Source organism: Cynara cardunculus (genome assembly GCF_001531365.2).
Source record: "Cynara cardunculus var. scolymus isolate 2C chromosome LG 9, CcrdV1, whole genome shotgun sequence".
NCBI lineage: Eukaryota > Viridiplantae > Streptophyta > Magnoliopsida > Asterales > Asteraceae > Cynara > Cynara cardunculus.
In genome coordinates this window covers 9,981,062-10,008,774 of record NC_037536.1, presented here as the reverse complement: position 1 = coordinate 10,008,774, position 27,713 = coordinate 9,981,062, and the positions used below count along the sequence as shown (strand labels likewise).

The 27,713-nt window shown below is 35.6% G+C and overlaps 3 protein-coding genes across 7 annotated transcripts; all 3 read left to right on the top strand.

The window, feature by feature from the left end:
* Positions 1 to 338: 338 nt before the first annotated feature.
* LOC112517985 (probable gamma-secretase subunit PEN-2) lies at positions 339 to 6,195 on the top strand. The gene is made up of 2 exons (XM_025125462.1): positions 339 to 688; positions 5,888 to 6,195. The coding sequence occupies exons 1-2, from the start codon at positions 388 to 390 to the stop codon at positions 6,046 to 6,048; spliced, it is 462 nt and encodes a 153-aa protein (XP_024981230.1). The 5' UTR covers positions 339 to 387; the 3' UTR covers positions 6,049 to 6,195.
* A 3,421-nt stretch (positions 6,196 to 9,616) lies between these two features.
* On the top strand, positions 9,617 to 14,478 carry LOC112518385 (E3 ubiquitin-protein ligase SINAT2-like). 4 transcript variants are annotated; one of them, XM_025126057.1, is made up of 4 exons: positions 9,617 to 9,678; positions 10,803 to 11,083; positions 11,594 to 11,980; positions 13,982 to 14,478. In XM_025126057.1, exons 2-4 carry the CDS (start codon positions 10,898 to 10,900, stop codon positions 14,297 to 14,299), a joined length of 891 nt encoding a protein of 296 aa, XP_024981825.1. In that variant the 5' UTR covers positions 9,617 to 9,678; positions 10,803 to 10,897; the 3' UTR covers positions 14,300 to 14,478. The 4 variants fall into 4 exon arrangements, with proteins under 4 accessions (XP_024981825.1, XP_024981824.1, XP_024981823.1 ...); XM_025126056.1 differs by lacking the exon at positions 9,617 to 9,678 and adding an exon at positions 9,697 to 9,837; XM_025126055.1 differs by lacking the exon at positions 9,617 to 9,678 and adding an exon at positions 9,716 to 9,837 and having other exon boundaries at positions 10,891 to 11,083; positions 14,006 to 14,478.
* A 3,508-nt stretch (positions 14,479 to 17,986) lies between these two features.
* On the top strand, positions 17,987 to 27,668 carry LOC112518751 (F-box protein At3g58530). Of its 2 annotated transcripts, XM_025126571.1 has the most exons (13): positions 17,987 to 18,196; positions 18,315 to 18,374; positions 18,736 to 18,819; positions 20,623 to 20,753; positions 20,832 to 20,907; positions 23,355 to 23,425; positions 23,886 to 23,972; positions 25,951 to 26,023; positions 26,103 to 26,170; positions 26,249 to 26,317; positions 26,594 to 26,699; positions 27,297 to 27,410; positions 27,638 to 27,668. In XM_025126571.1, the coding sequence occupies exons 1-12, from the start codon at positions 18,023 to 18,025 to the stop codon at positions 27,360 to 27,362; spliced, it is 1,065 nt and encodes a 354-aa protein (XP_024982339.1). In that variant the 5' UTR covers positions 17,987 to 18,022; the 3' UTR covers positions 27,363 to 27,410; positions 27,638 to 27,668. The 2 variants fall into 2 exon arrangements, with proteins under 2 accessions (XP_024982339.1, XP_024982338.1); XM_025126570.1 differs by lacking the exon at positions 27,638 to 27,668 and having other exon boundaries at positions 27,297 to 27,625.
* Positions 27,669 to 27,713: the final 45 nt, after the last annotated feature.

The following is a 27,713-nucleotide window of genomic DNA, read 5'->3' as shown; positions in this document are numbered from 1 at the left end:
AGTAAATTACATTTTTAGTCCTTATAGTTTGTTGAAAATTTCTATTTTTGTCTTTATGGTTTTGAAATTATAATTTTTATTCCTATAATTTATACTTTATTATCATTTTTATTCTTATAATTTAAAATTTATTTCTTATTTCGTTCTTATGGTTTATAGTTCATTTTTATTTTAGTCCTCCGTACTTAAAAGTTAGGGTTTTTATCTTAGGGATTAAAATGAAAATAAATTACAAATCATAGGGATGAAAACGAAAATTTGAAAACCACAGGGACTAAATCCACAATTTTTAACAAAATGAAAAACGTAATTTACTCTTTTGCTTTTCAATCGGTACGACGGGGGGAGAGAGAGAGAGAGAGAGAGAGCGCGAGAGAGGGAGAGAGGATGGAAAGGTCATCGGAGGAAGTGATTCCGTCGGAAGCAGCCGTACTGATAACCCATCGTACCGATCCTATTCGCTACAACCAAAACCTTGATCCTAGACTTATTAGTACTTCATCATTATCGCGACCTGAGTGGCCGACGATCGACGGACCATTGGGGCTGTCGGAGCAAGATGCCGTAGGTTACGCCCGTAAGTTCTTTGGTTTTGGCTTCGTGTTACTACCATTGCTGTGGGCCGTCAATTGCTACTACTTCTGGCCCGTACTTCGTCACGCACGCTCTTTCCCCCAAATCCGCCCCTGTAAGTTGATTTCAGTTTTAATTTGGGAAAATTCTCGATTACAATAAGCGCATTGATTTATTTTTGTTTTGTTGCATAAAAAATCTCGTTCTTCACTCTTTTCACTTCATGTAGTTTGAGAGTGTTTGGAATTTGCTTGTAATCATACGGATTTATGAACATTTGATGCGAGAGGTTTTATCTGCAAGCACACACAAATTTTACTCCTTTTGTCCCAACTATAGAGTTACATTTTGAATTTGAAAAAAGGATTTTAAGCACTTCTTGTTCTTCAAATGGGAAAAGTACGAAAAGGGGTCTTGATTTTGCTACCGAAAGCTAATTTGGTTTGACATCATAAACATCAAAATTCAGCTCTTCCTTTGGGACTGATGGAGCATTGCTCATTGTTGTGTTACATCTTCTACGTCCATGCTAGTGGACTCGTGATGCATGGCAATTTAGGGTAAGAAATTGAGGAAAATAGGAAAGAAAGGAACTGGGAATTTTTGTACCCTCCTCAAACCTAGGATCTCTTGGATGGTTGGCATCTCCCTAAGAAATAGCACACATTATAAACCAACCAAGCGAACCTAGTATATCCCAAAAGACATAGGGTCTAGAGAGAGTACGATGTATGCAAAATTTACCTCTATCTGGATGAGCAGAGAAGTTATTTCGTGAAGACCATTTGCTTTTGAAAGATTTTGAAAAGAATTTGTCACCCAAAACATGGATCCAAAAGTTTGAGAGAGAAGGAAGAAGAAGAAGTGAAAAACACAAAGAAAGAGTTTCAAGAAATAATAGTACAACGCCTATGATCATAAAGGTTTATAAGAAGAAACGACACCACAAAACTAAGAACAAAGCAGCGGTCGACTTTGAACCTCCCTCAACCTACGTCTTTGATACCTAGATAACCATGTTAGGGTTCAAATACCTATCCGACGATTCTCCAACCCTTCCTCAACCCACCCCTACCTCTCCACCTCCTCCTCTGCCCCCAAAACCCACTAGTCATTATACACAGTCTATTACCCTAGACTTGGGTCTCCACAAACTTCTATTTGAGGTCATGTCTTCCAAAGTCTCTAAAGCTGCCATGTCTAGTCTCAGTTGCTCGTCCCACGTTCTTTATGGCCTACTCCTCCTCCTCACAACCTCGACCCTCTTCACTTAGTCACTGGTGCCGCCAACTGTCTTCTACGAATGTGCTTAAACCACCACAATCTTTGTCTCCCTCAATTTATTCGTAATAGGCACTACTTCCAATTCTGCTTGAACATTATCTTGTCTATCATGGCCCGATAAGGAGTCCATCTGAGCATCTTCGTTTCAGCTGCCTCGATCTTCCTTTTAAGCGGCGTCTTTATCATCAACATACTTTAGAATTTTCCCATTAGCTTGAGCGGGATCCTCTTGTTCCACAATGCTTCTGTGGCCACCCTCAATTTTAACAATTATGCCTTTATACAATGAGTAACATCATCCTTGATCTCACCCTCCTTTTGAATAATAGACCTAGAGACTTGAAACTGTCCTTTTTGTTTTCTGATTTTTGCAATTCGATCGTGCTTTATAAATAATCAGGATTGTGTTTCCTGTTCATGAAAGGTTTCTGTTTCCCTATTTGAAATTCACGATCACATCCATGCTAAGGCCAGATCATGTTTGCTGTTCACATGAATATTCTGCCAATGATTGCTTGCCTTTCACGGTCCATCAAATATAAAGCCCGATCTTGTTCCTTGAAAAGAAGGGGATAGGAAAAAATTCTAACCCCGCCCCTTTTGCCCCCTCTCTTCTTCCTGCTTCCCACACTATCGGTTCTCTCCCCCCTTTTACGATTGAAGCACCACTATCCTCGAGTTTATCCGACCACATCTTCACAACACTCGTTGTCAACCATCCCCGACCCTCTTTATCCTCTTTCTTTTGCTGCGTTCGTCGTTGTGAACCACTCACCACCACTCTCGTCTACTCAGTGGACTTTATCCCGTCAACTATCGTGAACTCCGCCCTTGTTTTTTCGAGCTCACCACCGAAGACCACCACTAGGGCCATTCTTCTGCTACAATCTGCCTCAAAGAGACCAAGTCACTACCCTTCTCTTTCTTCCTTTTCATTTAAGGTACATAAGCCCCTATTCCCATCGTCTTCCCACTTTTTTGCCTGCGACTACCGTGGAACCCTCGTTGCAAACCATCATCTCCTCCCTTGGGTCTCAATTTTTATTGGCAGAGATTGGTACACTTTTTTCATGTTATTCTTATAAAATTACTTCTAGGGTCATATTGCTTATATCTGCATGTGGGTAGTTTTATTGCTTATGTTTCTGGTTGATTGCATACCATAAAGGTCATCTGATAGGAGTTGTGTATCTGATTCACACACATTGTTCACTGTCATCATTTGTTTTGCATTATCTTGTGGGCTGCCATTGTCCGGGCAGACTGTAGGGCATTGGTTTATCTATTCTGGAAGGTATTTATCTTTTCAGACCAGTTTCATAGCATAGCTTCTAGCAATCGCTCAAGAAGGGCGAAGACTGCTAATGCGGGTCTCAATCTGCTAGACAGGTTGCACGAATGACCTCCAAACAACCTGATCAGTTGGTCTCAAACCGATCACGCGGATCAGTTGACCCAGAAACAACCCCTAAGGTGTCAAAAGCTGGTGGACGTTTGTTTGCAGTGTCCTAATCACCTTGCTTGCCACCCAACCCCCATCAAAAACATTAGGAAATGGCGGATATGTGCACAAAAATAACCCATGAACCAAAATAAAGTCTCCAACCTCAATAAACGAGCCTAAGCCTACCTTAAACCTCTTACCTTACCCCCAAAGCCCTTAATGCATGTAGTTTCATGACAATTTTTGGACTTGAGAATAAATTCACTCGCCACGTTCTTATACAGACTTGGAGCTTAGAGCGACACCGTGATCATCCATCTTTATTAATTAACATTCCTTCTTGGCTATTGGTATGTTTGCAAAATCTTCTCAGGTTATGATTTCCTTTTGCAATATGGTAGATTGGTGTGTTGGTTTGACTTTTACCATAGTCCCTTTACCAAGCGTGATCGTGTTTGCTTGTTTCGAATTTCTAGCAAGCTTTTTTTCCTTGATTGACGATCCCACTCTTCAATCATCCAATCTTTTCCATTTTTTTTCTTTGGATTCAATCTCTTCACCCTGTTCCATTTCGATCTCTTCGTCTATCAGTTCCATCTCTTTGTCACTTTCACTTCCTCCATCTCTTGCACTCTTTCAGAATGCGCCAACCTTCTGGCTTGCTCCGTAACCTGACAAATATACCAAAAACTTAAAATCGATCCTAAACTCGACTCACAATGGTGATTAGAAAAAACTAGTAAAAGCTAATAATTATGCACAAAGTTACACTAAATTATATGCGGAAAAACAACCAAAAAGTAAGGAAATGTGCAAGAGATTCACCTATTAGCTGCCAAAACAATGTCATCAGCAAATAACATCCATCATGGGTCACACCTTGGATCCCTTGCGCGATCTCATTCAAAATCATGGCAAAAAGAAATGGATTCAGTGTCGATCCCTGGTGTATTTCTATCTTAACCGTGAAATACTTCGTTTTACCCATTTGGGCCCTGACACGGTTCTTTTTCGCTCATGCATGTCATGTATTGACCTGACATGACATGCGTCCATGGTACCCCTCTCTCAATAAACCACGTCTTGGGATACACTATCGTGGGTCTTTTCCAGGTCAATGAACACCATGTGCAGATCTTTACCTAGTTTCCTAAACTTGTCCATGAGGCTTTTGATGAGGTCGATTGCCTCAACCGTTGACCTCTCTGGCATGCAACCAAATTGAGTCCCCAACACCCCTGTCTCGTGTTGCACCCTGGCTTCAATCACCCTCTACCATAATTACATGGTGTGGTTCAGTAGCTTTATACGTAAGTTTTCGCAATGATGTATGCCACCTTTGTTCTTATATGATGGCACCACCACACACTCTTCTAACATGTTGACAGTCTCAAGTAAGATGTTAAAGAGCTCCAACAGCCACGGTACACCCACCTCCCCAAGCACATTCACGTCTCAATGGGGATCTGGCCGTGGCCTACGGCCTTGCCCCTGCTCTTTTTCCTTAGAGCCTCCTGCATCTCCCCCTTTGTGATCCTTCGATAAAAATAGTGAGTACACTTATAGAGCGGTTGACATCCCAGGTACCCCTATTCCCTTCATCCCCCTCTCCCTCCTTAAACTGTAGGATATTTTGTGCATCACACTCAAGATGTTTGGCATCCCCAGAGACATACATTTTCTAGTTAATTCTTAAATATTGTAGTCTTGTGTACGAAAAATCCCATAAAACCATGATGATATCCTACATTCTCATTGTTGAATAAAACAAAAGAATATACACCAAAAAGTGACTGCTTGTTGATAAATAGACAAAGAACCAATAACAACAGTGATTCCGATCAACTTGCAACCTGTGCTGTTCATAGTAAAGAGGGAAGACATACCTAATGGTTAATACTTACAGGTGCCAAATTCAAATGAAGTCCATTACTTTAATTCATGTGTGAAGTTAAAAGCGCAGTAGGTTTCAGCTATAGGAAGCAAATTTGTGTGCCTTGTCATCCTGTTGAGCTAAAGTCATTGCAGTTGGACTCTTTCTGGTGAACAGTTGGCTAGAAAAGTTCTGAACCAGAAAATGTCTTAATGCAGGGTGGTTGACAGTTGACTCCATCAGCAATGGAGGCACAACTTCTAACATCAAGTTCACTAATGGTGCATTGACTTTTTGTTGTTTGGAGGCTTTTCTGCAAGTAGAAACTAGCTAACAAGTGCATTGATGATCAAACCAACGAATCACATTATAAAAGATTTCATAAAAGATTAGCCCAAAACTCTTAAGATTACAATCTATGGTTGCAAGCTTTCAAATGCATAGTTGGTCGTCAATGATGTGACATCTCAAACATTTAAATACGTAGTTTACATATGAGAATACATGAAAATGCACGCACTTTGGTCTGATTCTCATTTTAAATGTTTGAGATATCATATTTAAGGTACCAAAATAAATAATTTGAAGTACATTACACCGAATAGGAATTAGATCAAAGTACGTTGCATTTATATGCAATTTTCTCAATTTGAAACTATATAATCTGTTTTGAATGCATTTATTTTTAATACCATTTTTTTTCTGGTCTGTAGATGTTGTAGGATCAGCAATAGGATTCATGGTGTTTTCAGCCATGCTAGCTTCATGGGCCCTCACCTTCACCATTGGAGGCGAACGGCTTTTCGGCCATACCTGGGATGAACTGGTAATGTACAATGTTGCTGACAGATACGGGTTGACGGGTTGGATTTAGTTAGTTAACTCGTACATGTTTTCTAGGTGACATTCATTATTACAGATAGAAATTTGTATATTCTGTGTTGGGGTTGAAGTCTGGAATGGAATCACATTGTTGTCTAACACTTTCTCATTTTGTTCTGATAATTGAAGAAATGTTTCCATATTGTTCCCATTTCATTTGAATTCCTTTTGGTCAACTGTATGCTGACTGGAGTGTGTGTTACATTCTTTGCAAAATGCCGAGTAAATACTATCGGCTTCTCGTTTTTTTAACAGTGGTGTTCGTGCTAGCTTGTCAGTTTGCACGTATTTCGACTAATCCAATAGGTATCGGACAATAGCGAGGAAAATTCTCGGTAGCCTTGAAGGGACTTGAACTAGTGACCTTTGGGGAGGAGCTGTATTAGTGATGTTGTTAAAGTATGTTCTTTAAAAGCTAAAAGTTTGAAAAAACCCAACGGACTTTTCATATTTTAATTCATGTGTTCATTTCTATTCCATGAAAAGAACAAATTGCCTCCAAGACCAAGAAGGGTCCTACTTGTCATAAGGGAAAATCCATCTTCGTTAAGCATCTTAATCGAAGAAATTGTGATGGTTATATGATTTCACCCGATAGGCAGGGATAGATATATGTATATATCTTTCACCATCGAAAACTGATCAACATTTATCGACTGTTTACATATCATACATTATATTTCATCTATACAACGACTGTTGCTTGTTCGGTTTATTTAGTCTTAGATTTCAACACAAAAATAGTATTCAGTGCAAGTATACACCTTGAATTATTATCGTCTTGTAACAAGTAATAATGATATAAAACTATAGACAATCACATGTGATACACGTATGATACTAAATTAGAGACGAGAACGATTTTTGATATGTATATATGTTTTAGGAAGTGGTTGGTTGTGAGTATCTGTGTGGATTTGATTTTGGAGTTTGCATGCAGGTTTATTGACTTTTGGTATCCATTTCCATGCTTCCAAGTAACCGTTTATCCTTCACCATTAGAAGAAAGCTTTTCAAGTTAACAAAGCCAAAATACGTACTTCTTTATTAAGTGATAAGTAAATATTTATTTTGTTTAAACATAAATTTTGTAATTTTTTTAAATAAAACTAACATGTATGACGTGTTTTTATAAACATTTTATTTTTAACTAATTGATAACCATCTATTAAAAAAGCTCAATATTTTTATATCATTTTATTTTAAATATAAAAAATCTAAAATATAATTAAAATAATCATTAAGTTCTAATAAAATACTTAACCATTATCTTTATAAAATATTATTTTATTAAACCAAAAACAAATTACTTTGTTTTAAACTTAAATTAAATTATAATAAAATTTTAAATTAAAAAAATTACACAAAAAATGAGAACTTTTAAATAGCTAATTTGATACTCTAACATTGCTATATTTTTTTCAAAATTTTATAATATTTTCAAATTTATATTTTATCCAAAAATAAAATCATTATCGCTTTCTTAAAAACACATAAAATCGTATTATAATACCGATAGAGGCAAAGAATAAAACAAAACATTAAAATCGAGATGTATCTCGCTGCATTGCGCGAGTGCTCTTATAGTATCTTATAAAACATTTGACAAAAAACTCTTAAAAATTATTTTTTATGCATTAAGTATTGATTATTGATGCATATACTTAAAAATTTAAGATTACAAATAAATTGCGCATGAGTTCAACTTATTAAAGCTTTTCATTTTGAATTCTTGTAACTAACTGAAGATAAATATAATCGAATACAAGATAAACTTTTCATTTTAAATATAAAAAATCTAAAATATAATTAAGATAAACATTGAGTTCTAATAGAATACTTAATTATTATTTTTATAGAAAAATATTATATTATCAAACCTAAAATAAATAACTTTATCATTAAACATCAATTTTAATAAAAAATTTGAACTAAAAAAATTATTAACGAAGTACTTTTTGATTGTTAATTTCATACTAATATTGATATATTATTAAACCTAAAACAAATTACTTCATCATTAAACTTAAATTAAATAATAATAAAAAAATTAAACTAAAAAGTATCTTTATAAAAAATATTATATCATCAAAATTAAGGCGTCGTTTACCTAAATGCTTACCCGGTAAGCGCTTACCGTTAGGAGTCAACACTATAATTTATTTTACCGGGTAAAATTGTAGTACATCAAAACGAATTTATGCAACAATTTACCTGGTAAGCGCTTACTCGGGTAAAAGTCGTCACCCTCACTTACCGGGTAAGACTCTCCATCCTTATCATCGCTCTTACCGAATAAGATTCTTGCTCCTTGCCATGTTCATTCAGTGAGGAAAATTACTCAGTAAGTACTTACCGGGTACACGTTTAATAAACGGCCCCTAAATAATCAATTCGTTATTAACCTTAAATTAAATATATTAAAAAATTAAACTAAAAAAATATAAAAATATAAAAACTTTTGAATTATCAATATAATACTAATGTCAAGAGAAACTTTTATGGATTTTCAAATTTATATTTTATTTAAATGTAAAAAAGTTATTGTCTTTTCTCAAAATTATAGGGTTCTGCTTCCTTTATTTTTTTTAATAATATCGGGTCAGGTTTTTCTCCTACCCGTATCGAATAAAACACGTTGAATCAAATCTTCTTCTTGTAAAACCTGTTTGATTTAGATCGAAAAAGTCGTATGGTTTTATGAAACTATATGCTATGGCTCGAATCTGTAGTCAATCTTATTTCTGATAAGAACAAGTTGACAACGGAATCCAATTTTTCCCATAAAAATCGTATTATAAGACGAAACATTGATATTAAGATGTATCTTGCTATATCTATACTATATTATAAAACATTTGACAAAATCTCTTAAAAACAATTTTATTTGAATGAAGTACTGTATGTTAATGTATATTACTTAAAATTCAAAATTACAAGTAAATTATGCATAAGTACAACTTATTAAAGCTTCATGTTTGAATTCGTGTAACTAACTGCGGATAAACATAATCAAAGAGAGGATAAACATCTCATTTTTAAATATAAAAAATATAAAATATAATTAGAATAATTATCGAGTTTTAACAAAACAATTAACTATTATCTTTATAAGAAAATTATATTACTAAACCAAATATAAATTACTTCGTTATTGAACTTAGATTAAATTACAATTAAAAAAATTGAAATAAAAAATTACACAAAAAATGAGGAATTTTAAATAATTAATTTGATACTAATATCGATATAATTTTGTCAAATTTTTATGATATCTTCAAATTTAAATTTTATTCAAAAATAAAAACATAATCGTTTTTTCAAAATCACATAAGACTATATTATAACATTGATTGAGATAAAAAAATAAAATGAAATATTAAGATCAAAATATATCTCGTTTTATTATACAAGTATCCTTCTAATTATCCTTCTAATTATATATCAGTATGCTTCTAATAATTAATGAAAGATACCTATAATTTAAAGAATGCCACGTAAACCAAATACCCAAAAGGAAAAATGCGATTTCAAATACGATGGCTTGTATTTTCAAGATTTCATAGATGGGGACAGAAAAGAGATGGTGACTCTTGCTCTCTGAACTTTCTACTCTATGCGGGTAATATGCGTTATTCTCGGACTCCACTTTGTTTTTTCTTCCCATTTCTTTCTCTCCATGCTCATGTTCATGTTCTTTCCTCCAATTCCCATCAAATTCTTGTTTTTATTGCTTGATTAGATTTGGGTTTTGGATAATGTGCTCGATAATCGCGACTGGGTATCCCTCCCTTTTCCCCTCATTTTTGTGTTTTTTGATTTCAGAAAAGAAGGGTTCCTTATTTCTATTTTGTTTTCCATCGTTTATTTATATTTAATTTAGATTTGTGTTGGGATTTTTGGTGTGTCGAATTGATCGTCGATATGGCGAAGGCGGATGATTGTAAGCTTAGATGTTGTCGGGTGGGTGGGATTTCATATGGGTATGAAATTTGGTGTTATTTTATTTTAATTTCTTAAGTTTGTGAAAGGGTGTTTAGTGTCGCTTCACTGCCTTACCCTGGATGATTTAATCATTTAGATGAATGTTTGATCAGGTAGTCAGAAGAAAAACCCAATTCTTCAATTTTGTTGGAATTAATTTTGGGGTTTTTTTCTGTGTTTAGGGTTCATGTGCAGTTCTGTTTAAAAGCAAATTGGGTACTCAACTAGATAAGTGTATGTTAACTGCTTTTGGTGTCAAAATCAGATTCGTTTTAGGGTTTTAAAACTTTCTGTTGATCTTTATGGAAAAGTCATATATTTGTTTCTCTTTATGGAAGTTGATTGATCTGAATTGGTTAAGCTGTGAAAGCGTTCAGATAAGAATGACCCTTTTTCCTTGATTGTCAATAGCTGGTTTAAGGAAAGAAATGAGTTCAATTAGTAGGGTTTTGCCTGCTCTCTTGGTGTCTTGCTAAATGCAGAATATTTGGTGGTTTGATACTGTTTGGTTCTTATTTGGATATCATTCTTGTTGGGATATCATTTTCTTTCAAAATAACAGCTTTCAAAAGTGATTTCATGAACTTGGTGATCAGTGTTTTGTTGGAGAAAGATCTGATTCGTTTTCTTTACACTTTTTCTAAAGATCGTTGGATCTTTATCATATTTTTCAAGTTGTATAATATCTATATATATATATATATATGTATATATATATATAAAAGATGTTCTAAAGTTTGCTATATCTATTGTGTTTAACAGATATTGCTGATGGTAGTGGTTAGCGAGAGCAATAGCGATTGGTCTTTCATCACGCGTTAAGTAATAAAGTAGTGTCCCTTGATTTCAGACATACAATGGCCCGAGGTGGTGTTTGCAAAGATGTTATCGAATCTCATCCTAAATTTTTGAGGTATGATGATATGATCATAAAGACAACATCTAGGGCAACTGAAAAGCATTCCGTGCCTTCAAACAATGGCGTGTACGAGCTTCTCGAATGCCCCATATGCACCAAGTTAATGTACCCTCCAATTCATCAGGTTGGTTCCACGTAACATATCACTTCATGTATTTGGTATACATTAACTTTGAGGGTAGGGTCAGGTCTGTGTACATTCCACCCCCGGACCCCAGCCCTGGGTGAGATATAATGTGCTCGTTTGGTTTGGTTTTAAATTTGTTTAGAGGTCAGGTCTGCTTACATCCCACCTACAAACCCCACCTCCAGGTGGGATATAATGTGCTCGTTTGGTTTGGTTTTAAATTTGTTTAGAGGTCAGGTCTGCTTACATCCCACCTACAAACCCCACCTCCAGGTGGGATATAATGTGCTCGTTTGGTTTGGTTTGGTTTGCCTTTAACTTTGTTTAGAGGTCGGGTCTTTGAGGGTAGGGTTACGTCTGCGTACACCCCAACCCCAGATCTCACCTCCAGGTGGGATATGTCGTTTGGGTTGAAATGGCCATTTGAGCACCAGAAAAGATTATTTATCATCAATCAATTTGTTGAAGTTCCTAATTACTGAAGTCACTAACTATTTCATCATGTAGTGCCCAAATGGTCATACTTTGTGCTCAAACTGCAAGTTAAGAGTTCATGACTGCTGCCCGACGTGCCATTCTGAGCTGGGGAACATAAGGTGTTTGGCTTTGGAGAAAGTAGCAGAATCGTTGGAGCTTCCTTGCCGACACCAAACTCTCGGCTGCCATGATATTTTCCCATACTATAGCAAACTGAAGCATGAGCAAAACTGTCGATTTCGGCCGTACATCTGTCCTTATGCTGGTTCCGAATGCTCAATCACAGGTGATATTCCAAATCTTGTTGCACATCTGAAAAACGATCACAATGTGGATATGCATGATGGGTGCACATTCAACCATAGATATGTCAAATCCAACCCACATGAAGTTGAAAATGCGACATGGATGCTAACTGTAAGTTGCTATATTTCCTGCGATGAATGTTTACTATATTTCCATGTAGTATTTAATCAAATTATTTTTCTATTTTGTGAAGAAAAAGGCATGTTGCTATATTGATCTTGGTTTTAAAAAGCGCGATGCGGTCCGATGCGTTAAGGGTCCCGGAAGTCAATGCGTGATGCGTGATGCTGATGCGCTCGCATCACGCACGTGATGCGCCCGGTATTCAAAAARTATTTATAAATTAATTCTACATATCAATTTCTACCTTAAAAATACTTACCTATCAAAATGCTTCATTTATAACATAAAGTAGTTAAAAAAGTGGCATTAGAATCTTAAAAAGTTCGTGAATCAGAATAACAGAAGTACATAACATACAAACTACTACCATGAAGAACACAATTACACAAGTACATGTTTAATAGTCCTAATCCCTAAACTAAATGACCAACCAAGTGACCAACTAATATTCCCCAAGATCAGCATCATCAAACCCCAACACGGGTTCTCTAACCCCAGGTTMTATTTTACATAACTAAGAAGCCCAACTAAAAAAAGCCCAACTAAACACTAAAAAAGGGAGCCCAAAACGCAACATACATGATGCGCTGATGCCTAAGTGATGCATGCATCGTGTGATGCGAAGGTGATGCGTTCGCATCATGGAATCGCATCGCATCAGCCTCTTTGATGCGTTCTGTCCAGCGCATCAAAGCGCATCGCGCATCAGAGCGCATAATGCGCGCATTTTTAAACCAAGATATTGATATACTATCGTATAGTGTTTTCGTGTAGAAACTTTGCTTTTTAGTTGTGATCTATGTTATCATATTTAAAATCCTTGTTGCATTTTGAAGACTACCATTAAATTCTTGATTCAATCAATGGACCATTCAACGTTGCATAATTGCCCATAAATAGCAGTGAAAATACTAAACTACGGTCATGACCGATATTTGAAATAGCGGTTATAGCGGTGGTATAGCGATCCAAAAATAGCGGTTCATATATATATTATTCTAAGAAATATTATATGAACCGCTATTTTTGAATGTATGCATACATAAACATATCATGTGCATTAATTAAAAATGTTGTTTCAACATCAAAACATCAACTTAAACAAGTTTCACAAAACATAATAGGAAAAATGTTCATAAACGAGCTAATCGCAAGCAATAGGTTCAGCATCCGAGTCAACATCATCTAATACATTCCCTTCTTCGTTTTGGCTAGCTTCCCCTTCTTCCCCTTCTTCTCCAACGTGATCATCATCATCTTCATCCCTATAGCACTCCCTTTTACGTGTTGTACTTGGCCCAACTTGTTCTAAAGAGGCCCAAGCTAAAATACCGGAATATCGGTCTGTGATTTCACCTCAAATATCGGTCAATTGCGCTGCTAATATCTGAAACGCAATTGTCACTGCAATTTTACCTTAGTTTGCAATCCACTATTGCAGTGCAATCCACTATTGCAGTGCAATAGCGCTGCAACATAGCTGGTGAGTCTCCTTTAAACACTAGTATTGATCTCAAATATGACATCGATCCCCTTCTATATATACATATGTATAGGGAGGTTCGGTTAGGAACCTATTTTTTATTGAGAACCACCTAGAGTATGCCATGTGTTCATATTCATCATGAATATGGGCGTGAAACTTATACAACATTCATGGGGAATGTCCTGTCCATATTCATCATGAATATAGACGTAAAATTTTTACAACATTCATGGTTATGGACAAGGGGCGCGCTCTCAATGGTTCCTTGGTTTAATGAAAATGAGGTTCCTAACGGAATCTGTGCTATATGTGTGTATAGACGTGTGTAGATTGGCTTGCATTCCTTAATTGTTCTTTATTTGATTACTCCTCTTAGCATCGTTTTAAAATTCTTCGTGATGGCATTATTACATGGACAAGTTACTTTGTCTCCATTCCCACAAATTTTTATGTTGAATTATCGTTATTGTATGGGTTTTTCTTTGATTTTGATGGATGTGTAGGTATTTAATTGCTACGGAAAACAGTTCTGTTTGCACTTTGAAGCGTTTCATCTGGGAATGGCTCCGGTCTACATATCATTCTTACGCTACATGGGTGAGGACAGTGAAGCCAAGAATTTCAGCTACTCACTGGAAGTCGGAGGGTATGGGCGTAAATTAACATGGCAGGGGGTCCCACGGAGTATCCGTGATAGTCACCAGAAAATCCGCGATAGTCAAGATGGATTGGTGATTCCCAGGAAGTTAGCGCTCTTTTTCTCAGGCGGAAACAGGAAAGAACTCAAATTACGAGTTATAGGCCGTATATGGAAAGAATAGTAAGTTGAAATATGTATATGGATTTTTCTATTTTTGCAAACGGTTTGGTTCTCATCTGCGAGGGAGGGCTGTTATGGTCGTTTTCTGTGGCATATATGGGTTCGAATCTATGATGAGGCTCACGGGTCTCTAGATGCGAAAACGGAAAGTTTGTATTATGTCGATTTGTTTGGGTGAAAGTAGATATCTTGTCTTGAAATGTCTCTTTTTTGGTGTTGTCTACAAAAGACTCTTTCTTGATCCTTGGTTCCTTGCACAACCAAGACGTAGATGCGAACGGTGAAACTGTCGGGTTCCACGGTTGCATGCCGTTGAACCCGATAGTCTTTTGTGATTGGTGAACTTGACAGTCTTATTGTGAGAGTGACTGATGTGTAATGTGCCTTGTAACTAGGGTGAACACTCGTTGGATTGAAGGCATTTGAATAAGCCATTGTTGATCATTTAAAAATCTCAACCAAATCTGACACAAACAAAAGTACAAACCAACAAAATCCAAACTGTACAGGTTGGTTAGGTTGAAACTTTGGTACATCATTTTATGATCTAGCTAAGCGATTGTGTTTAAATGAAGTAAATTAAAATGAAAACATAAGAATAATGAAAACCTTTGTTTGAAATACAATTAATCATTCAAGAGAATATACGAGTTCATCAAGCTCTTTAGATATGACATTTTATATTTTGTTCATATAAATTAAGTCATGAAAAGCGGTTTATTGGGACGTTTAGACATTGAGAGTGTCCTATAAACCCAATTTTGTTGTAGTACCGCCATTTTCGGACTCAATGAACTTATTTGTATCAACAGTGTTCACATATATATGTATATTTAGGAATTTTATTATTTGAGAACATCAAATTTTTTGAGATCCATCCTAAGCTACTAATTTAAAATAATTAATATTGGAAGGGTAACTATGTAATTTCTTGTAATTTGAATGGCAATTCCTAAATTAATTTTCTCTTTTCCATAAATTAGAAGCTTTAATATAATCTCTTCCACTCATAATTTAATCTATTTCTTATAAACTTATTATTTTCTGCTTTATGAATATTCATTTTATTTTATATTACATATACAATTGCTTTTTTGCTAAATCGTTAGGGGCCGTTTACTTAAATACTTACTCGGTAAGTGCTTATCGATAGGAGTCAACATTATAATCTATTTTACTAGATAAAATCATAGTATATTAAAACGGTATCATATGCAACAATTTACCCGGTAAACGCTTACCCAGGTAAGAGTTCTCACCATCACTTACCGGGTAAGACTCTTTATCCTTATATCGCTCTTACCGGGTAAGATTTTCAACCTTTGTCATGTGTATCAAGTGAGGAAAGTTACCCGATCAACACTTACCGGGTAAGTGTTTAGTAAACGGCCCCTTAAGGGGACATTTACCAATTGCTTACTTGGGTAAGCGCTTACCAAGTTACACTTACTTGGGTAAGTGTTATAATCTTACCCGGTGAGAGCGAGACACGGACCTAGAGTCTTACCCAGTAAGTGAGAACAATTACTCTTACCACGGTCAGCTCTTACCAGGTAATTTTGTTGCATAGAAAGCCGTTTTTTGTTGACTAAAATCTTACCCGGTAAGTAAATGATAGTGTTGAATTTTATTGCTAGATGCTTAACGGGTAAGTGTTTGGTAAACGACCCCTAAGTCATAGGTTGATCATAATTGAAAACAACACAAAAATGTAAAACTAGAGGGATATAAGAAGAATACAATAAAGAACAAAACATGGACTTGAAAAAGCCAAGTATGAAGTGTAAGACGATGTCATTCACCATTCTTTCAACAACTTGCAATCCAAATTCAAGAAAGATATATTTATGTTTGTCACCCAATTTAATTTCATTTTTGTTTTGTAAGATTATGGTTCAGTGTATAGATCTGAACTCTAATACATAATTATTTATTTGGAAAAATGTTTTTCATAACCATAACACCACTTTTTTTCCCACCAATTCTCACACTCTACGTGAGATGGAACTCACTGTGTTTTATTTTGAAAAAACATGTTTATATTTTACATATATGTTTATACTTATTTGAATCTCACATCCCGTTGCATTGCACGAATACACAACTAGTCATTTATAAAAGTTAAGTACAACTAATTTCTCAATCATGCAATCAATCTTCAGAATATAAATGCGAGATTATAAGATAACTACTAACGTGCATCTTAGGGGCAAGGAGGTCACACAGTTTAATCTTATGAGTGTTATATATATATATATATATATATATATATATATATATATATAATAGAAGAGTACTCGTGCAATGCATCGAGATATATCTTGATTTTAGTACTTCATTTTATGCATTTTTTATGTCGATATAATACGGTTTTATGTGGTTTTGAGAAAACGATAATGTTTTTATTTTCTTAATTTATTTTTTTTAATTATAATTTAATTTAAGTTTAGTAACAAAGAAATTTAATTTAGGTTTAATAATATAAATTTTTGTAAAGATAATAACTAAACCATTTTGTTAGAAATCAATGATTATTCTAATTATATTTTAGATTTTTATATTTAAAATGAGATGTTTATCTAATATTTGATTATGTTTATCTGCAGTTAGTTACATGAATTCAAATATGAAWCTTTAATAAGTTGTATTTATGCACAATTTACTTGTAATATTAAATTTTAAGTAATATGTATCAATAAACAGTACTTCATGCATAAAAATGGTTTTTAAGAAATTTTGTCAAATGCTTTATAATATAGTATAGATATAATAATTCAAGTTTAACAATGAAATAATTTATTTTTGGTTTAATAATATAATATTTTATAAATATAATAATTAAGTATTCTGTTATAACTCAATAATTATCCTAATTATATTTTTGATTTTTTATATTTAAAGTAAGATGTTTATCATGTATTTGATTATGTTTATCTGCAGCTAATTACACGAATTCAAATTGTAATCTTGAGTTTTAAGTAACATGCATTAATAAACAGTATTTTATATATAAAAAATGGTTTTTAAGAGTTTTTATCAAATGTTTTATAATATAGTGTATTTATATATATATATGTATATATAAAAGAATATGTTTAGTATTTAGTGGCTTGTTCAAAGATTTAAGTTTGTTGTGTTTCCATATATTCCATTGCGCGTCCGTAAGTTGCAATGGTTTCGAAGTCAAATGCTATCAAATCCCTTGTAGTTATGGAGGTTCATCTGTGATGACTCCAGATGGAGATTCATCTGTGATGACTCCAGGCTATTCGTGATCGTCCAGAGGATTAGTCGGTGTGCATAAACTGGTCCAGAAACCTACGGTTACCCAAAAAATTGCAATAATTTATTTGTGAGATTATGTTTTTAGGTTATTAAAAAAACCTAATAAAATTAACTCAAATAGACATTCCACTCTTTCAAATCGGTCTTTTAGCCATTCTTCTCTCGGATTTATCCAAATATCACTACGTTCACAATATCCACATCTGCAATATTACGGACCTTAAAAAGATTCAAATTCTACGCAAATGGTATCGTTGCAATTCCGAACCTGACTGTAGTACTGACTTGGTCGTCGCAATTGCGAACCGGGTTGAATCTCATAATTTTTGAGTCAATTTGGTATTTTTAAAACCTACGATTTTAACCAACTACTTTATACTTTTGTATGTCTCCCAATGTGTAATATCAGACGGAGAGAAGAAAGCAGAAAAGAAAGAAAATGGCGGAGAGTCACGCAGAGGTGCTACAGCAAGTATGGAGCAGAGAAACAATGCCGAAGGTGATGAAGATTATAAGCACCAGACTTAAACTTCCTCAACGAGACCTTATATCTCTCCTTCTCGTCTCCTCTTCCCTCCACCGTACTCTCGTCTCCTCTCCTTCCCTATGGCTGGTAACTTTATCCTCCACCCGTTTCGTACTTCCAAAGCGACAGTATAACCCTAATTGGAGAATTTGAAAATTAGGTTGTATTTATTTTGGGGTTTTAGTGTAATGTTTGAATTGATCAGGTTCTTGATTTTCATGAGATGGTTAATGCTGGAGATCGACTGTTAGCTGCCCTGGCGCTGGTTTGTTTTAATTCTCCTTCCTCGAATTCTTTTTCCTGCTTCGCTAGTGTTAAGGTTTCCACCTGTCAGAGGCTATCACTATGACGCTATGAACATGAACGAGGTTTAAATTTCCTTATTTTAGGACTCTGTTAAGGAAAGGAGCAAGTAGTTTGATCGAATGCTACGGGCATTCTACCATTCTAATGATATTATGTTGGGAAATCGAATTGAATATTTGACATATAGAAACGAAGCTTGTTCAGATTATGAATATATTGGAAAGCTTCAACTTTTTCTCAGTAATTGGAGTTTTACTCAATCTGGGAAGTTCAAAACTGTGTTTCTGTTCTCTCATTATGTAACTTTGTATGTATTGCAGACAAGATATCATCATGTGAAACAGATAAACCTTGAGTTTGCACAAGATGTTGAAGATAAACATCTGGACATTCTTAGGAACCAGGTAAATACTGTTGAGATCATTGTGTTCTGTGGCTACCCAAAAGCATCAACTTCTGTACATCATGTCAATAGCACTGAGTTGGTTTTATTTACAGTATGCAACATATGTATTTGCCAGCTGATGGTTTTGTATCTCTCTATCTCATAGGGAGAAATTGGTACTAAACTTCAGATTGTGTAATATGTTTGTATCTTCCAAAAAGATACTTGTTGTTCCTGATACACCTAGGGGCTATTTGGAAGTGGCTTAACAGGATTAATAACATGTATAGCTTATTTGGTAAGCCATAGATATATGATATATGTTGGAAGTAGCTTAATCTGTCGGTTGTTGGCTTATTCGCTAAGCTCATGGGGGTATGCTTTATCTGGTAAGCTATCCATTTTCCAGTGTGCTACCCCGCCTCTCAAATCATGCTTCCTTCTCTCAACAAAAAACATCGCTTCCCATGTCCTGCAAGAATCATCTTCAACAGAAGACCCATTTTCCAGTTTGCCCCTATCTTGCAAGAATCTTGTAAAAACCCATTTTCCTTTTGTTGTTCTTTTTAACAAAAAACCATAATTTACCCTATCCTGCAAGAATTATCTTCACTTTTCCCTCTTTGATTTATGAGAAAAAATGGAATCGGGAGATGCTTTTACCAGTAGCCGGAACAACGCAACACATAATTTTCAGTCTTCATTATCATATGTTGTTCGATGTTTAGGGCTCCAATGAACAAGGGTGATGAACGCTTCGATCAATTGATTCTTTAGTATATTACATAAAGATCTACCTTTTAAATATGTTTGCAGTTCTTTTTGTTTTCTGATGATCGAGAAAGTGTTTGATGAAATTACTTCACTTTTAATGGAATTTTTTTGTTTTTTGTTCAATGTCAATACAACATCATCATCACACAACGATTGCATATAAGATTTTCGATAAAATGGCAAGAGAGATGAATTATATTTGGGTTAAATGAGAAAAAAAAAATAGTAAGCGTAAACTGGTCATTTTAATCATTCAGCAGTTTATTTAGCACAATAAGCAAACACCAATTTAGGTTTATCTATACTTACAACTTTATCCATAAATACACCTTAATCCATATAGAGCTTAATAGAAAACAACCAAACAGCCCCTTTATCAAATGTCGAATGCTTCACATTCTATTCAAATGTGCATCAGCGAAAAAGATGTTGAGCATGTCAATATCAATGAAATGGATGAGCAATATCCGTTTCATGCATGGCACCCATTCAAGTAACCATCTGAATTATGTCAATACTTAATGCTGCTCATTCATGAATCCTGCTAGCATATTAAAATTATATACTCTTAAGAGGCAAAGCATTAAGATTTCAATCAAACACATCTTGTGAGTTCCTAATTGTAATGGTAACAATTATTGATTTTATGTGCTACATATAAATTACCAGAAACTGTTCTTGTTTCACAAGAGCTGATTGGCTTTGAGGAGGAAATGACAGGCATAATCTTCCAATAACAATAACAAGCCTTTCATCCCAAACTAGCTGCGGTAGACTAGAAAAAGACTAAAACAAATCATAACATGATGAAACAACAAACATAAAGAGGTCAACTACCTAGGTTTCTAGGGTATGAATGTTGTCTTTCCATCAATTCCTATCTAAGGTCGATTCCTTTGGTTTAATCTGTTCATGCAATCTCTGTTAAGTTAACCTTAGAAGACCTCTCCCTCTCCTAATGACCTGGTTGGTGTATTTTTTTGCTGAAGCTTTTGGTAACTTCTTATACATTGTTATTTGTAAATGAAGATACATGTGCAACTTTCAGTTTTCAGGTTCCCTTCAAAACCTGGAGCATTTAAATCTTAATGGCTGCCAAAAAGTCTCTGATATGGGAATTGAGGCCATAACTGCAACCTCTCCTTCTTTGAAGATATTCTCCATCTACTGGAATGTAAGGTACTTAGACTTTCACCTGATTTCCTTTTTCTCATCCTATTTCATTGTTATCCCTTCTGATGCTATACTTTGCTTCAGGGTCACAGATGTTGGCATATCATATCTGGTTAAAAGCTGCAAACATATTGTTGATTTGAACTTAAGTGGCTGTAAGGTATATTATGAGAGCCTGCCTGCATACTTTCTTTTTTATGCTAAGATCTGTAGGTTTTTAAGTACATTGAATAGCTGCTCGTGTTATCATCCCTCCAAAACTTTGTTTCTGTTTTCCATCTTTTGTACCATATGGTTTTCGACATCCTATCTTCAGTTATGAGTGTTTCTTGAACCAAACTTGGCAGTTGACTTGGTTATTTGATGCATGAAGTTTAACAGTGAATATACTTGATGGTAATTGGTTACCGGTGACTGCGCTGAGAATATGGCACTTAGGAACTCCTTGTATTAATTGACCTTTACAATGTGTTAACAGCCGTTAACCCTGGTTGTTACTTAAATTTTCATTTTAATCATAGCAGATAATAGAATCACAAGATACTAAGGGATGATTGTGTTACTGAGTGCATTTACTTCCAGATGCTCATTAGGGCTTAGCATTAGTTGGTGGAATTTGGTATGCTTTGTACATTACTTATTGATGCTTTGATTGATGGAAGGCTTGTGCTTTTCAAGTCCCATCTTTTCATGTTATTTGAGTCACAACTCTAGACACAAACCTAGCTGTACTGTAACAAAAAACCACTACAACTCTGCCATTATGTTGGTCCCACAATGTATGCCACCTTGAAGTAGGGGTGTAAAAAACCGAAACCGAATAATCCACCAGAAACTGCAACCGGATAACCCACAAAATTCAGGTTATTTGGTTACATGGTTCGGTTGACCTCTGGATAGGAGTCCTTGGGGGCATACCATTAGAGTGGCCGCTTTTTAGTAGGATGTGGTTGAGGGCGTGAGGCATTGATAAGGGTATTGAGTGGAGGGTAGAGAGTAGGCAAATAGGCTCCTCGTATGGGGTAGCTGGGCCTGATTTGACCTGGCCTGAGTTTCTTAATAGTCATCTTACATGTTTACATTGTCTGCTTGCACACCATTGATTTGTGCACACACAATTGAAGGATTATTTTACTTGTTATATTTCCTGATTACCTGTTGCACAAGTCGGGCGTCTTCGCTGAAACAACCTCTCGATCCTAGTGGTTGAGGTAAGGTCTGCGTACATCTTACCCCTCCAAGATCCTACTTTTGGGTGGAATATACTCGGTTCCTTTCGTTTGGTTAAATAGTTCTGTTCACCGATTAGGGATCATCCTTTTCTTTTCGGCTTCAGGTAAACTGAATAAGCCATTATACTGTTCTTTCTATATATATTGTATATTTACAAACTATAATGAAATTCAAATAATATTCAATCATTTCGCACACTCCATTTCAGCATTACTTCGATCTCTAAATTTAATGATATTATGATCACTGGGTGATTTGGTAGAAAATTGAACTCTTATTCATTCAGAGGGAATTGGACAACATAAAAGTTGAGTCCTTATGTTTCTTCATGGGATTGAGATAGCTAGGTCCTGCAAAAGCATCTCTTGGAGATCATATAGCTGTTATTTTTCACGAAGCCCCTTAAGAAAGCAAAAGTTTATTCTACATATGAATGTTCAGCATGTTTGATGTATATGCTCCAAGTTGATGAGCTTTGGATATAGAGGATGATTCCATCATTTTGCAATGTATTTACATCTAAGTTTTTATTTGGATTTCTTTTTGTTCGAATGCTATCCTCTAGTACATTATCTCTTCTTGTCTTTATCTGCAGTTTTCTATTCCCATATTTTCATTGATCATCCTAAGTAAACAAAAAAAGCCCTAGCTTGGATTTAGTCTCTTCTGTAGGACAGCATGTTGCGACGTTGAGCTTCAGTTACTATGGTTATGGAATTATTGGATGCCTTGATATTTAGTTGACACCATTGAAGTTTTTTTTAGCAAAATAGCTTCCTGGCTAGGTAAGGAGGCTAAAAGTTATCATTGTAGACTTTTGGGGTTAAGGTCTTCTGCGTCGAACTTAGGGAAGGATAACAATGATTCAGTTAGTGGTTTAGGTAGAATGTCCTTATTAAAGACATTTGTAAGGTGAGAAGTTAAGAGCTCACCATACGAAAGAATAATGTGAAGTATAGTGAGATAACATGATAAACGGTACCTTGACTTAGAGCTTCATCCTATTTCTGATGTAAGTTTGTAAGTTCATCATGGAATATATTATTGCTCTACAAGGTGGGCTGAAATAGTGTAGACAAGAGAAAAATGAGAGACGTGTCTTTAAACTATATCGTTGGAATCCTATTTACTGGTTTCTGCTGATGTTCCAATACAGATTGTAGGCTCAGGTTAAACTTTATGAGATGGCAAGAGAAAGGTCTTATCTGAAACATTTCGGGAGATTTTTGCATCAACATACTTTCTAATTTGGAGATATAGAGCGCATGATTGAAGAGACTTGAGGATAAAATATTTTATCAGCATACTTGTCTCATACTTGAAATATTTGGATGGATATATTTTCTGATAAAATGCATTGGTGTGAGCTAACAGGGTATATCAGATAAAAGTTTGCAAATGATTGCCGAGAATTATCAACATCTGGAGTCATTGGATATTACTCGGTATGATATTTTGATGTATTAGCATGTATTCTAAAAGAGGTTGCCTTAAGACAGGTATCTTAACATAAGACTCTTGAAAAATATGCACCTTTTGATGGCTTCCTGGATCTCACAGGATCATTGCTACTCATATTAAGACATTTTCCTTCATATTTGGCTTTGTTCTTTACCTTCAAAAAGTTTTGCTTAACTGAAAACCACCAAGGTGAGATGACAAATATCATTTCCAGTTGGCTGTCAATCATTGAAGCTTTGATCAATAAAATGATTGTATCTTTTTATCCAAGAAGAATAAGTATCTCTTGTATTGTAGGCTTGTTTAGCCAAGTTTTTCAGTCTGACTTTAAAGTAAAAGAAAAGGTTTTGGTTGGTTCAACTTTCTCAAAGCATATGGTATTTTCTATATGTCGGAAAATTGTCAATTTCCAAAAAAATTCAACTTGTGGATTTGATTATGTAGGTGCATCAAGATAACAGACGGGGGCTTGCAACATATAATGGTCAAGTGCTCTGGTCTTAAGAGTCTAAATCTCTATGCACTTTCAAGGTACCTTGTAGAATTTCCATTCTTCAAAGCTGTTGAATCAACTATATATAAACATCCCAGACCCAGAAGAACATTGTGTTCCCAACACTGGGCACACGTTAATAAGTATATTTGGGCATGTACAGTTCTTTTACTCCCATCTCATGTCAGAGAATGCTAATTTAGCGTGATTTAGATGAGCATGTTGTGTTAAAATAGGTAAAACTACCTGTCAAAAAATCAGGCCACTAGAGAATCAAACCTAGTATGAATCTATTATGAGAGCATAAAAGATGGACAAGCAGATAATCACTTGGATGATTTGGGCATGTGACTTCAATCTTTAAAAAAGCCATTACCTAATATTGTGGATATCAACCCTAATGCTAATGGTGAGGGAAAATAAAAATGGTAAGAAAGAAATTATTGAAAAGAATATGCTAGCTTGTATAATAATAGTTATCTGGAATTAGTCTTGAACAAGGACACGGTTGTAAAAATTGCAATAAAAAAGTTAAAGACACGTATGTGCTGAGAACTGTAAGTAAGCATCCGTAGGAACTGTCACGAGGGAAAACCTTTAGAAGAAACAAAAAGAAGACAAGAAATAAGGTCAAATATACGTCATGGTGCATGGTCTGGCAAGTCTTTCCATGATTGAAGCAATTTTTTTCTTTTTGTTCGTGGGTGTTTTTGTAACAAACACCAAAGAATGGAGCCCTAACCTAGACCAGGAAGGGAACTATACCCTATAAGACTTATCACACACGAGACTCGCTTGATGTTCGATATCGTTTCTGTGCATGGAGCATGGCAAGGAACCTCTCATCCCCTCTTTCTTTCCATAGAGGAGAGATAAAGAAAAAGAGTATCATAGCTTATTTGACACTTGACAGAGACACGCTCCTTATTGAAAAGTCAAAGATATTGAACGGCTATGTTTTAGGCTGGTAATTGGTTGCTTGGTAGAGCAGCTGTGGTTTTTTTACTTTCGCGGGGGCCTTTTTTTCTTCAAGAAGAAGACTCCAAGATAGCTTGGATTACCAGCTTCTAAACTTGAATTAAAATTGAATAGATCTGTAAAGCAGAATAAAGATTTTCATCTGAAGTGGCCAGGGATACGAGAAAAGCCTGGGAAGGATTGGGTTTTCAGCATCTGTAGTGGAAGAGTATACTATGGAACCGGCATGGCTGAACCATCTACCATGGGGGGATCTAATGCACAGGGAAGGAAGGGGCCGAGTATTCACCTTTCCCTTTATCACCTCATGTTTCATGCCTACCTACCATGCTAATCATAATGATGGTTGCACTAAGCTAATAAACCAGATGGTCAGCACCTTCCCTTTACATGGTCCAGACATTTATATCTGCATCGTTCTTTTATTTTATTTTTTTATTTTATTTTGGGGGGGGGGGGGTAGGGGGTGGTGATGTTCTTGGAGGACATGATCTATGATAGGAGTTCTAGGAGGCATAGGACTAGAGGGGCCGACTTTTAGTAGGATCTGGTAAAGGGTGTCGACAAGGGTATTGAGCTGAGGGAAGAGAATAGCCAAATAGGCTCCTTGTGGGATAACTGGGCATGATAAGACCTGACCCGACTTTCTTGCTGATCATGCCTACATGTTTAAGTCAGTTCTGCTTGTATTACATGTTTTGTCTTCATTGTGTGCTTGCACATGATTGACTCGTGCACACACAATTGAATTGTTATTCTACCTGTTATATTTTCTGATTACCTGTTCGCTCGATCCTTGGGGTTGAGGTAAGGTCTGCGTACATCCTACTCCTCCCAGACCCTACTTTCGAGTGGGATATACTGAGTTCGTTTCGTTTGGTTTGGGGTGGGGTGGGGTGGGGTTGATGTTCCAGTTCTGTATATGCAAGGAAATTTACTTGTTATAGAACAGTAATTGTGTTGATTAAACTGAAATATAGTCTCAATTGTGTCTTGTTGGGACGATCTGACTTATGAAGAGTTCTTTATTTTGTTTAGCTTCACAGATGGAGCTTATAAGAAACTGTCGCTTTTGGGCCATCTCAGATTCTTAGATCTCTGTGGTGCCCAGGTATATGATTGTCTTACCTGATGAGCTTAGCTTATGATTCTCTGGGACATAAATTTATGCTTGCATTTTTTGGTTACAGAATCTATCTGATGAAGGGCTTTTCTCTATAGCCAAATGCAAAAGCATTCGTACTCTCAATTTGACATGGTAATCTATAGGTTTTCCATAATCTCAAAATATGGATCATATTTATCGTTTTAATGCTGTATTAAATCTTTCTGAAAGGTGTGTACGTGTCACTGATGCGGGTGTCATAGCCATCGCCCAAGGTTGCACCTCTCTTGAATATCTTAGGTAAATCGATACACTCACAATCCTTACCTGTTGCATATACAGTTCTCATCTGGGTACAGTTTTCCTCTCTGCTATTTGGGATAGAGGTTAGATCTGGACACATTTACCCTCCCCAGACCCTATCTCCAAGTGGGATATAGTGGGTTCGTTTCGTTTGGTTTGGTTTATCTGGGTACTGTTTTTTTGAGGATTTATATCTTTTATGGGCAGTGATCATGGGGAAATTGTTATGCTCTATTTCGTGGTTTCCTTTATTGATAGTTGAAAACTATGCAGCTTGTTTGGAATCGTTGGGGTTACTGATAAGTGCCTAGAGGCCCTCTCTGAATTCTGCTCAAACACAATCACAACACTTGATGTAAATGGATGTATTGGCATCAAGGTATGTAACATTTGACTTGACACAAGTGTAAAGTTCTCGACTTTTTTTTTTCAAATATCTAAAATGTTCTTCAATAAAAACAAATAAAGGAATCTTGTAAACCCAAATCAATACCAGCCAATTTACTTGCAATGATGACAGTAGGCAAAAAGGTAATACTAACTTGTAAACTATCTAAAAAACGGAAAAAAGAAACAAAATTTTCATGCAAAGCCCAAGAAAGGTAATTGTCACAATTTTTAAAGGGATGATGGATTGTAAAGTGTTTGGAGTCTCACATCGTCGATTAAACCTGAATCCTTTCTCCTCCATTAATGGTGAAACCCTACATTTTCAAGAGCTATTTTGGTGAGTAATTTAATGAAGTTCCACGTATACTCGTATTGGAATCAGAGCCAATGTCTACCGTTGACACTTTGGGGCAACCCATCTAGCCTATGCTAAAGTGGAGTCTCGTATTAGCTAGACTTGCACTCTTTCTCCTTAATATATGTTGGAACTCCCTTCTTTCTTCGAGTGTTATTTTTTGAAGTAATTAGTGATCCTCATAAAGAAATGTTTTGAAATACCGTCCATTAATGTTTGTACACTTTGTAGAAACGTAGCCGTGAAGACCTTCTTCAACTATTCCCATATCTGCGGTGCTTCAAAGTTCACAGTTAATATATACGGTTCCCTCAAAAACATGCATCATAATCATATTTCTTCAAGGTACGGATTATGTGCTGAATCCTGCTTAAAATTTGCAAGATTGATAGACATTTTACCCATTATCTTCTACTCCCCAGCAAGTCCAAATTACTTTTTCTTGGCTAATTACATTGAACCACATAATTTCTTCTTCATAGTTCGTTGAACACTTTGTAATTTGTATACATCCAAAAGGGTGCCTAATTTGGTTGTTGTACTTGAGCTGACATCTAGTGATATTTTCTCAGATACTGCTTTTTAAGTGCTTGGAACTAGAGATGCAAAAAAAAGCCCCAAATTCAGGCTGTCTAAAAGCCCGAGAAA

Coding starts and splice junctions, on each gene's coding strand:
- LOC112517985 (XM_025125462.1), top strand. CDS start 388: ATGGAAAGGTCATCGGAGGAAGTGATTCCGTCGGAAGCAGCCGTACTG. Junction 689..5,887: donor TTTCCCCCAAATCCGCCCCT/GTAAGTTGATTT, acceptor TCTGGTCTGTAG/ATGTTGTAGGATCAGCAATA.
- LOC112518751 (XM_025126571.1), top strand. CDS start 18,023: ATGGCGGAGAGTCACGCAGAGGTGCTACAGCAAGTATGGAGCAGAGAA. Junction 18,820..20,622: donor TGGACATTCTTAGGAACCAG/GTAAATACTGTT, acceptor TGCAACTTTCAG/TTTTCAGGTTCCCTTCAAAA. Junction 26,024..26,102: donor TAGATCTCTGTGGTGCCCAG/GTATATGATTGT, acceptor TTTTGGTTACAG/AATCTATCTGATGAAGGGCT.
- LOC112518385 (XM_025126054.1), top strand. CDS start 9,815: ATGTGCTCGATAATCGCGACTGG. Junction 11,084..11,593: donor TGTACCCTCCAATTCATCAG/GTTGGTTCCACG, acceptor TTCATCATGTAG/TGCCCAAATGGTCATACTTT. Junction 11,981..13,981: donor ATGCGACATGGATGCTAACT/GTAAGTTGCTAT, acceptor ATGGATGTGTAG/GTATTTAATTGCTACGGAAA.